This window comes from Homalodisca vitripennis, chromosome X (assembly GCF_021130785.1).
Source record: "Homalodisca vitripennis isolate AUS2020 chromosome X, UT_GWSS_2.1, whole genome shotgun sequence".
Lineage (NCBI taxonomy): Eukaryota > Metazoa > Arthropoda > Insecta > Hemiptera > Cicadellidae > Homalodisca > Homalodisca vitripennis.
This window is the reverse complement of record NC_060215.1, coordinates 145130093-145142393: the sequence shown is the minus strand read 5'-3', so window position 1 is coordinate 145142393 and position 12301 is coordinate 145130093. Positions and strand designations below refer to the sequence as shown.

Below are 12301 nucleotides of genomic sequence, written 5' to 3'. Positions count from 1 at the left end.
TAGTATGATCGGTACCTTAGAAGAGTATCAGGTCTTTAAAAGAAGGAAAAATTGATTAAAAGTAATAATTTAATTATTAAAATACCATTTTATAGGTCTATGAGAAATAATAATACACATTAGCATATAAACTTAGCAAAACACCTTTCTTGCCTGTCACATTTATGCTTCTTTAAAAAAATTTGTAACAACTAATAATGTTTTTTGTTAATTTTTAAGCGAAACACAACAATATTTAAGCAAACATATCAACGCTACTAAAATATGTCTACTAAGCCTGAAAAATAAAAACAGTATTTCAGGCAAGAAAGAATGCTCAACTTAAAAAAAAAAAAAAAAAAAAAAACATATTAACAGAATCCTTTGTGTAAGGCTTTAAACAAATCCATGTTATCAGATTTCTTCGTTAAAAGTTCATTGTTTATCTGACAGGGACTACCAGGAATATCGGGAAACCCTGGAGCACCAGGTAAAGATGGTGAGCCGGGAGTACAGGGTCCTCCAGGACAATCAGGACCCGCAGGACTTCGAGGAGAAAGAGGATTCCCGGGTGAGAGGGGAGCGGTTGGGCCTATGGGACCGTCAGGACAACGTGGGGAGCCTGGAGTTCAAGGCAGTGACGGCGCACCGGTGAGTTACACTGTAGTGCTAGTCTACATGTGGAGATTTGAAGGGGGTCAGGATTCTCATTAAATGCAATAATATGATATGTGCTATAATATTTGTACTCTTAATATAATGTACTCTGAGTTGCATAAAAAATTGTAAATTTTTAGAATAATACTTAAAGCAAAAGCTTTTATAAATACACTATTTTGAGATTTATATACTCTAACAAGAATAATTCCTTCATGAAAACAATAGTTGGAAGTGCATTGGCTATATTTAAGTACTCTAATAATTTGCACTTAATAAATAAAAATACTACGTACACTGTCTTACATCGAAATGTACCGACTTTGAAACCTTTTGATCTACAGTATCTTGTTAATGTGTGAAAATTGCAAAAAAATGTCTTGGCCGGAAATTGAAAAGCGCATTTTTCCTAAACAATTTAAAAATCCCTAATTGGAATTGCAAATTAAAACACTGCAAAGGATAGCCGGTGATGTTGAGCGTTTAGTCTAAAGCTCTCTAGCCTCTTATATTCGCACGATAAAATTGGTTTAGCTCAAATTCAATTTATACTAAATCCTTTTCTCACTGACTATCTCCATAGTTTCAACTGGACAAGAGTAAACCTTTTATAATTTGTTTAACGAAGAAATTCAATAATCAAAATTTTTGCCGTTAATTATAATGACCAGTAAACAGTACTACTAATAAGATGTTCTGATTTAAGTCACGTTACAGAGTAATATTAATTTAAAAATGACAAACTAATTTAATTTATCGTTCACTATATTACATCTGATTACTATTTAAGATATGCGTAATATATACAAATTGTAAATTTTTAAGACATCTTAGTTCACTAGTACCTCAAATAAAATAATATTTTGTAATTTTCTCTTTTTAAATGTAAAATATTCTTATGGAATCTCTTAAAATTCTCCACTTTTTTACAACGCAATACAAATTAATATTCAAATGCAACGATCAATAACCGTTGATTTCAAACGTTTTATTTAGTATCAAATAAGATATGCTAAGCTAATATTATATAGAGGATTTATTGTTTTCTAACGTTTTGTCTTAGGGACCTCCTGGGGTTAGAGGTGAAAAGGGACATTCTGGACCACTTGGACTTGTGGTAAGTAATATTACATTTTAATATTACAGCATTATCAATAAAAATTATTTTTTCATTAAGGTGCATTGTAAATAGAAACATAAAACTACATTTAATGATTACAATATATATATATATATATATATATATATATATATATATATATATATATATATATATATATATATATATATATAATATTATTAATAATAATATTTTAAAAGTTTTAATCGTTGTTTATCGAAAATTGTATAAGAATTTACACATGTTTCAGTGATGTGTTTTGAATAGTGTATGAAACATAAGTGACGTACATACAATGACATTACTGAATTACTTGATTAGGTTAAAATCACAAACACTATCAATAAGGTAATAATATTTTGCATTTTAAGTATTTAATGGCTTTTGCTACATTTTCAACAATGTTCAGGTTAGAAAATACATATTTAAGGATAGCTTTTTTGAATCCATGCTTTACTTAAATTTCACTGCTTAGGGCTTGCCCGGACTGAGGGGGATGCCCGGCCCTCCAGGGGACAAAGGAGATAGAGGATCCGTGGGTCCAATGGGACCGGAAGGCCCAGAAGGTAAAATATACGCTAAGTTACATTGTCAAACATTGAATTATTGATAATTAAAAACCGTTGACAGCAAATTATGAAAACGAAGCAGAATACAGGTAATTTTTCTCAGGGCCATCAAGCAGTAATATAAAAAGATATATATAATCAAAGAAACAACAGGATCATTATTTTGTTTTTAAGGAGAAGCCGATCCCCTTTTAATCCTTATTCTACCCGTCCTCATGGGCCACTGTCCTGTGCGAGGATCTTATCAAACAGAATAAGGTGGAGAGTCGATACAGTACAAGGTCGATGGTACTGATAAAAAGTGCAACGGTCACAGACAGGAGTCAAACCTGCGCTATCTCTAACTCAGACTCAAATTCCAACGTCTTAGACCACTCGGCCATCGGCACTCCGATCTATGTTTAGGTTTTAAGTAATTGTCATTAATCTTTTGTAAACAAGTGTTTATCAAATCTCGAGGTTAAGTGGAAGTAGGGCTAAAACAGCCTTAACTCCACCATTAAATAATGTCCATTTCTCATTTCATTCTACAACACTGCTAACTTCTGCGAAAGTTTTGTATGATGCAACATTCCAAAATTCCAACGATCCCTTCTGTGGCCAAAGAAAAACTTTACTCAGGTTTTTCTAACACGTTATTAAGAGAAGTATTCAACACTGTTTTGAGATCTAAAGGATACAACGCTGAGCTTTAGTGTTAGTTAGTGCAAATATTGTATTCCTCTTTGGGTTGTATTCACTCACAGGCTTGGCTATAAAGATAATTTCTTTCCAATAATCCAAATAATGTTTTGTTTATTGTTGTGTTCATAATATATCATAATTCTATTGTATGTTACAAATGAAAGTTTTATTAAAAGTTAATGAAATCTTGAATCTGTTTGCGTGTTCCAAAGTCGTTGTCTAAAATGACTAGGTCTAGTGATAACCGAACGGTTATGTTAAATGCACATTTTGAGAATTCTGTGTCAGTGTGTTAGTCATCCCCTTAGTTCAGAAAGTTCTCAGCCTCTTTTTGATTAGGATCACATTCAATAACTACATTCAGCATAAATGAAAATGTGAATGGCCATCAAAGATAAACAAACCTTGTATGGAACAGAAATGAAGGATAATTTCGCAGTCAAACTCGAAGAACAATAATAATACAATAAAAAGATAAAACTTGTATTTAACAACTGAATATAAATTTAAAAAACTCCTCTTTCCGTTGAGACAAGGGAAGTGAATATTTATTTATTTTTTCTTTGTCCGCCCTCATGGGCCACTGGCCTGTGCGAGGATCTTATCAAACAGAATAAGGGGGAGAGTCGATACAGTACAAGATCAATGGTACTGACAAAAAGTGCAACGGTCACAGACAGGATTTGAACCTCCGTTATCTCTAACTCAGACTCAAAGTCCATCAACTTAGACCTCTCGGTCATCGGCAGTCCCAATACTCCTCACTGTTGTTAAACGTCCGCATTGGATCGTCTGATAGCGATAGCGATGTTATAATGTTAATACTGATTCCGGGAATTCCGGACGTTGCTTCTTTGTTATAAAATATATAACATATAAGTTACAAAAATATAAAACCGCAAGTTTCAAGAACTGGAATGTGTCCTCGTATACAGGCATCAAAACCTAACACATACTGTTAGACATACACAGAAAAACACATTTTGTTTGTATCTGTAATTTAATTAGTTTTAATTTTTATCCACTCTTATATTCACCCCTGAAGAAGAGGATGGGTTCTAGTTCTCGAAACGTATATTTTCTGTGACATACAGTTTTTGTGTTAGTAATACCACTTAAACGTTTGAGAAGATCTGAAATCGTATTGAAAGTGAAACTGAATTTAATCCTTGGTTTGTTGCTAGGAGATAAAGCTGTCCCAGTCGATTTCCTCTCAATAATGAAAAATAAGCTACATAGTATGATTTATATTGAGGGATGACAAAAATGAGGATTCAACATGATAAGCAATATCACAACGGGTTCAACAATAACTGACCACTTTGACTGAAACCTTAGCCTATTTAGACTTAGCTTAACCACCCTGAATAAGTATAGAAATTTTCGTGTAGTCACGTTATTTTTTAATAATTATAAACAAAGAAAAAAACCGTCAAGGCTTGACGTTATAAGCCTCTATCAAAATATCAGTGGGGTAGAAACCAACAAAATATATGTCTAGGAATAACATGAATCCACTCCTAAAAAACTGGAGTTCTACTAAAACAGTATCGAAACATAAATGTACAACATAAATGTGATGAAAGATAGGCAAAAATCTAAAACGAGTGATGCATGTTCACGAGAACAACTCTATATGAAAAAATAAACATACCGTTTATTTAAATATAAAAGAAAATACCGGTACGTTAATGTATCTAATTCACATCTTAGTTCAACATAAAGCTAACTGGCCCAATAAATATATAGTAATCTGTTCTATAGTACAATATTGTCGTCTTGTACGCGTGGAATATAGGGTCACTATCGATTTTTCGATGAATCGAGTTCCAATTGTAGTGTGACACTAATCGATTACAATACAAAACTACTCCAAGATTGTTACAAGAAAATAGTCATAACAAAAAATAAACACAAACACAACAGTTAACAACAATACACAAACAATTGTGAAAGATACGAGTGGCACACAAGTAGACAAGAGTATCGATGTAACGTACCGAAATCGTATCGTGCTCGCTTGTATCGTGTACTACTATATCGATATTCGATATGATACACACATTGCCACTATACAGTAACCTTCTAAGGGATTCAATACGTCGCTATCCGAGGATAACTCCCATCGATTATGTTCCTACTACAAAGGAATTATTGGCAACGGATGCTCAATGGCGGGAAATACCCCGCACAGAGGTCGACTCGAATACAGACGATACGGATCTACGATGCAAATTCTGCTAAGGTACATTAGCCTAAATTTAAAAGGCGAGTTTTTAGAGATGAAACGAATTATTGTAATTGCACTGTAAGAAATTTAGCAATTGAAAATTTATTGATTCCAATTATAAAATGAAAATCTGCTCATTCAAGGAAGGCATATGGAACTTTGATTATGCCACTAAGAGTTATATTTTCATATTATAGTAACTTTTTATTTGTCAGGCACCATGGTTATTGAGCTATAAATAGAAACTCTGTAATGTATTTTTCATCAAGTTTCATATAATTCAAACAGTACTGGAGAGATATGAACATTAATATAAATAAACACGGCTATAAAACCGAATAAAAGCATAAACTAAAAAAAGCAAGTAAAACAAGTGATTGCTCAAAAGTACATGCTTTTTAAGGTACCTGTTATATTGATATATTTAATTATTAAAGTAAATTCGTCATTTGTTGAGAGTTTGCGAAGTTTATTACTCAAGGGGCAGGGAAAATGTAGTTTCTGTCCGTTTGAGCATTATAGTCACTGCCATCATCAAATCCTAGGCATGCCCTTCGATCGAGGTTTAGATTACCCTCTAATGAACTGCATTCACTGAAAGGCGTTCTAGGGTTGTTTCAGGCATGCATATCATACTTGAGTAATATTGCCAGATATTGTTTTCCGTAAGTCTTAATGTGGCCTATTTTTCTAATACACCTCCATTTAAGCTGTGTCATAAGACTCTAGAACAGCTATGCAAAATATAAACTAAATAGAATTTGTAACCTTCAAAAGCCAGTAAAATCATATACTCGTAAATAGTCGTTTAAAATACATTATGGTGTCAAATGCATTTGACTGTGGAAGAGCTCAAGGGTGGCCCCTGGGAGAATTTATCGGTTGCTAAAGACTCCCGGGTTTGGTAATGTATATATGATAATAATATTAGTGTAAAATAGTTAGTGTAAATGTGCCTTCTCGGAACAATAAAATATAAGGTTTTATATTTGGATTTATTTCAGTCGTTACAGCTTTGACAACATACAGTTTCAAAACGAATATGATTCGGTGTTAGCAGTAATTGATTGTTTTAATTACACAAGATATAGATAATTCAGTGGTATAAGAACAAGTTAGCGCTCAGACTGTCATATGTAGAGTGAGGGCTCAAGTAGTTAAGGGAATAAATATTGGAACGGTAAAAATCCAAGTTGCGTAGCGCAGTCATGCGTCAGGTTTCAGAACTAATTGATACCATCCTCCGGACATCAACACAACTCGTTCGTATTCATAGGTATACAAATTACAATAACAAGTAATATTTGATAACTAAACCAATGTATTTGCCTTTATAAAAATAAGTTAAAGTTTCGACTCTTTTGAGTTAATTCAGCTTTGAAATTTTAGTTAGCAAACTGTATCAAAGCGAATACGACTCAGTTTTCTTCAGTCCAGTGTTCAGCAGGTCTTTGACACTAAGTATAAGAATGTTTTATTTTCTTTTTCAACAACTTTTTAAATAATAAAAGAATTCTTATATTTTCACAAGAATAAAATAAAATAAAAATATGAGTGAAAAGCAATAAAATCAAGAAAAAAGTAAGTTGATCAGACGTAATTTTTCTTAAAATACAATGAGTTTGATAATTTCGTCTCAGATTCGACTTTAAACTTTCGAGATTAAACTTAGATAAAATGAAAAAGATGGATAAGTACCATTAAAAGAAAACAATAATGGACTATTTAGGAAGTCAAAGGTTGTGCCTGTTTTGAAGCTCCATTCATTTGTTTCAATTAGCTGGAACGGAATAAAATACAAGAATAAAAAACCCTTTACAAATAGCAACAATGTCTAGGGGGTCTCTAATATAATTGGTTTCCTTTTTAGATATTGAACGGTGCCATTAAAACTTTGAAAGGTTATTGCCGGCTACGATGATACGTGTTTTTGTAGCTTGGATACCAAAGTTAAGATAACAAAATAATAAACTAGAAAATTAATAAAAAGGTTGCGCTCCCAATCGTCAAAGGTCCAAACTCCATATAGGCTCCAGGGCAGTCTGATGGTTGTAGGTTGCGCTACCAATCGTCAAAGGCCCAAACTCCACATATACTCCAGGGTGGTCTGAGAGCTGGTAGGTTGCGCTACCAATCGTCTAAGGTCCAAACTCCATAGAGGCTCCAGGGTGGTCTGAAAGCTGATAGGTTGCGCTACCAATCGTCAAAGTTCCAAACTCTATACAAGCTCCAAGGCAGTCTGATGGTTGTAGGTTGCTCCACCAATCGTCAAATGTCCAAAATCCACGTAGGCTCCAGGGTAATCTAATTGTTGGTTGGTTGCGCCACCGACCGTAAAATCAATCCCTTGGTAGCTGCTTGGCACAGTTTGTATCATTGGTATTCCCTATTCGTCTTTATGATGTTTGAAACTTGAACTAGTTTGTGTATGTTTAGTTATAAGTTTCACAATCTGTTACGTGCCCCAAACTTCTAAACTATCCCTACAGACCTTAGAGTAGGCACAATGTCTCTGATAGCTCACTGAGTGACTCGAAGATGTCTTACAGACAGTATCAGAGGAGTCGATGGCTACATCACTTGTGGGTGATACTGAAGAACGTTATTTAGAGGATTGTGAGGGAAAATATTAGGCTCGCTTTAGTAAGTCTCCCAGCACCAGCTGAGTGTATCACTATCCCCATCACCAGTAGTGATACATATTGAAATGCCACATTTTGAGAGAAGATACAATGATCCTTGCACATGTGTAAATAAAATCTGAAAAAACCAATCATTTTTTCTTTGTTTGAAGGTTATCTATTTAATAAATTAAAAAGTTGTGTTAGAGAGGTAGACAGTTTTACTCCTTGATCAATACATGGAATTTTTAATAAATCTAATCTATTTAATACATTTCCTGGAAAAATCGGGAGATTTGTAACACAATAGTGTATTAAAAATATTGATTGACAAATTTATATTTCAAAGTCATGGTTTGAAATGTCAGGGACTGAAGGTTTATCGAATACACCTTGTGTAAACTCCGAGAGAGGAATAGTCGTCATTGGATAATCCAAACATTGAATTAAGCGGTGTAACTACTTTTGAACGCTACATTAAAATATATGTACTCTGTCTATGAAAAATCCAGACCGCATAGGTCCCTACGCGCAGTTATAGCTTGATAACCGAATAAAGGAACATGTTGTGTTAGAGAGGTAGACAGTTTTACTCCTTGATAAATACATGGAATTTTTATTGATACCACTTGCACACCGATTTAGTATGATTCTTTGGGGGAGGTTTGCAAAAGTAATATTTAGTATTTCAAAACTTAATATCTCTATGTAGTTGTTGTTCTGAACTTAAAGTTTCAAGTATAAATAATACTCTTTAGGAAGACAAGGTGAAAGAGGACCTCCAGGTCCGTTGGGGTCTCAAGGACCTCCCGGAGAACCGGCTGAGAGAGGGGATCCAGGACAACCGGGGCCGCCGGGAGAAGTAGGTGCGACGGGCAACCCAGGAGAGAGAGGTCCCGTTGGACCCCAAGGCCTTCAAGGGTTCCCAGGGCCGCAGGGGTTGGTAGGACTACCAGGGGTCAAGGGCGAAAGAGGACTCACCGGGCTGAAAGGAGAGCAAGGCAACCCAGGGCCTTCAGGTAAGATCTCTTTTATCAGGAAACATTCTGACTAAATACTGACTTCATTGTTAAAACAGTTTAAACGAATTTTTTAAGTAAGGTACAATACATTTTACTAATTATAGTTGTTGGTATACTTAATGCGTGTTTTATATGTAATATGCCTTCTTCACTTATCCTTATAATGTCGCATTGATCAAAGTTTACTTCATGCTCCCTGAAAAAATATGCTTATGAAAATAAATAAAATTTTTTATTCCTGCCCAGTTTCTTTGTAAGTCAAAAATATTTATAAAAAGTATTTGTTTACAGTCACACTCTTATGTGTTACCTCTTATTCAACCATTTCAGTAACTTTAATTGTTACAATAATATTGCAGAGCTTTTCGTGACGCCAAGCCCATAGTCGTTCAGTCTTGCTCTGTTGCAGCCGATTGGAATTGTAAATTGGAAATCTAATTCAATAAAAACTAATGTTGATAGGGAGTCCTGGGGAGCAGGGTCCACCAGGGCTTGTGGGATTGACCGGAGCTAAGGGAGCGAGAGGAGAGGCGGGGTCTCGGGGGGACCAGGGACTGATGGGCCCACCTGGACGACCGGGCGAGCCGGGACAAGCGGTGTGTACATTCAACTATCCATAGATCATGCTATAATTATGTTTACACTATTACACTAACTAGTGCACACTGTTATTGTACATTATAATTTTCAGTCACATACGTGATTTGTTTATCTAGAGATAGAGTAAATAATTTTCCTATCGTAATCAGATATAATCATGTGTTTTCTTTTTTTAAATTAATCATATTAATTGGCCTTTAAACACTTATCCTTTATTATGTGTGTGTGTATATATATATAAACATTTGAGTAGATATGAATATAAGGGTTCTAGCGCACTTTTGGGGGACAGTCAGAAAATCAATGTAAAATACTGTCCATTGAACCATAAACAAATCTAAGAAATCTAACAGGAAACCACGAATGGAAAATAACCGAAATCTATAGCTGTTTTACTGTTCATTGTAGGCTTCTACATTTATAAGCTGTTTTAATGAAAAAATCCAGAAATCTTAATGAAAAATCTTTATTCTACAAAGTTAATTGTAACACAGTCTTTATCTTTAATAGTCTTCTTTCCAGTAACAACCAAGTGTAATTTTTCATTTTTATTCAATTCTTTAATCTTTTTTTTCATCCAAAACAGTCAAAAAAATCTGTTCGGTAAGTGTACTTTATAATCTTCCAACTCGGCAATTATTGTAAACCCGAATTTATCTTTCATTTTTCTCCAGATTCAAAATTTTGTATTTCTTATTTTCTTCTAATTCTATTAATCTCTTGTATTCTTTGAACTTTAAATCACCAACCTTATTCAACTCTTGTAACAGCGCCATTTACATAGAAAAAAAATTAATACTTCTACACTTTTAAGGTGAAAAATCAAAAAACTATACTTCCAAAATACACAAAAAAAACCGGGGTTTTGACCCTAAAAAACGTGTTTTTAGGGTCAAAACCAAACAGCTCTTAAGGTGCATACATACTAGAGTTTTTTAAAAAATCCTGAAAATCTACTGAATTTCTCTAATTATTGCGAATTTTTAGCTTTAAAAGTTGATAATGTGAACGATATTTTCTCGAAAAATTCTGTTGTAAATATATTAAAATCTTAATGAAAAATCTGTAAACTAAGACTTAAAATTATTGAAAAAATAGTATTATAGAATTTAAATTACCCCCTACAAACCAATATAGTAATAAAAGTACTTTTATTACTATAACTATACTATTTTTTCAATAATTTTAAGTCTAGTTTACAGATTTTTCTATAATAAATAGAAGAATCTACAGCTGTTTTACTACAATTTGTGCCTGATTTGTGTAAAATTCTAGTAAAATTCTCCACTTTTTCAAAGTGTTAGTTAAACAAATTTTTCTTCTTTAAATAGAAGAATCAAAGGCTGTTCAACCATAAATTGTGCTGATTTTTATCAAATTTTGATAAAAATCCTTAGAAATCTACTGAATTATTGCTATTTTTCAGCTTAATAAAAATATATTTCACACTAAATAGTAAAACTTGGCACATTCAAAATTTTCCCTATTTAAATGGAGAGGAAAAAGATATCCTGCCCGTACTGCAAAAAAGATGTTTTCGAACATCATTTTACCCGACATTATAAGTCAAAAAACCATCTAAAAAACAAAGAACTTTATGAGAAAGAACTAAATTATTTGAGGACTTGGGCTAAAAGATAATCAAATCGATGGTCACGAGAAGATGTACAATATAGAAAAATTGCGTGAACTAAAGAAAAATTTTTAAGGAAAGTAAAAAAGATCTCAATCTATTTAAAGATGAAAAAAATTCAATCAATCGCTGAGAAATTGTCCATTGAAACAAACGATAAAACTAAGTCTGGAAATGATCCGAAGAAATTGACAAAACGCTTAAATGAGAAACCAGAAAATATCATTGATGTCGAAGTTTTATCCTCTATCCATGGTCTTTTCAAGCAATACATTTTAACGAATTTAAATGAAAATTTTCATGTCAATTTACAAATATCTTTCTATTTTGCGTCCCAGAAATTAAAAGTTTAATCGAAAAATTTCAAGAAACCGTTAAAAAATATGAAGGGCTATCTCTCTTTAGAATGCGAATACGAACGTACTTTAGTGAACGGTGAAACACATAACTTGCCCAATGTACTTTACTATAAAAGCAGACGAAATCTTTGACATAATAAACGACTTTATTACTAAGCAATTTAATAAAATTAACACATCGAGAACAGACAAATCATCCAAATCGAGGTTCTGGGATGGACATTAAAAACGCTGTAAACAACTGATTTTGAGCCTTAATAAACACGAATTTATGAACGCAGGATCATATATCGATTTACCAAAGAAAATCAAAGATAAGAAAGCTTGTATAAATATCAAAAATAAAGATGATTATTGCTTTATTTATTCTATCCGATGTGCTATTGAAAAACCCGAAAAGAGACTGCGAAAAGATCAAAACAATATGAAAAATTTGTAAATGACGAGATATTTTCAGGTTTCGAGTATCCAATGTCTTTAAAAGATATACAATTATTTGAAAAAACGAAAGCAGTAAAGCAAAAGTATAATTATCCGAAAATGTCTGTAAATGTCTATAGTTTTGATGGAAAAACTCAATATTGTTCCGTTGAAAATTTCAGAAGTTTATGACGCCAAATTAGAAATCAATTTATTGTATGTAAAACAAGATGAAAAATCTCATTATGTTTTGATAACAGATTTAAACAAACTTGTATTTTCTCAGTTATCTAAGTGTAAAAATAAAAAATTTCTATGCAGAAGATGTTTTAAGCCATTTCTACAAATCTGGAGATTTAACAGACCATTTAGAAATTTGTAAGCAACACATGAAAGTTTGTAAAACC

At 33.0% G+C, this 12301-nt stretch overlaps 1 protein-coding gene across 1 annotated transcript in view; it reads left to right on the top strand.

Annotated features, from left to right (window-relative positions):
• LOC124369970 (collagen alpha-1(I) chain-like) overlaps nt 1-12301 on the top strand; it is a 110276-nt gene that overhangs the window by 52828 nt on the left and 45147 nt on the right. The window contains exons 20-24 of the mRNA XM_046828204.1: nt 433-630; nt 1700-1753; nt 2232-2322; nt 8619-8879; nt 9345-9478. Coding sequence (XP_046684160.1) covers nt 433-630; nt 1700-1753; nt 2232-2322; nt 8619-8879; nt 9345-9478 — 738 coding nt within the window. The remainder of the gene's footprint in view (nt 1-432; nt 631-1699; nt 1754-2231; nt 2323-8618; nt 8880-9344; nt 9479-12301) is intronic.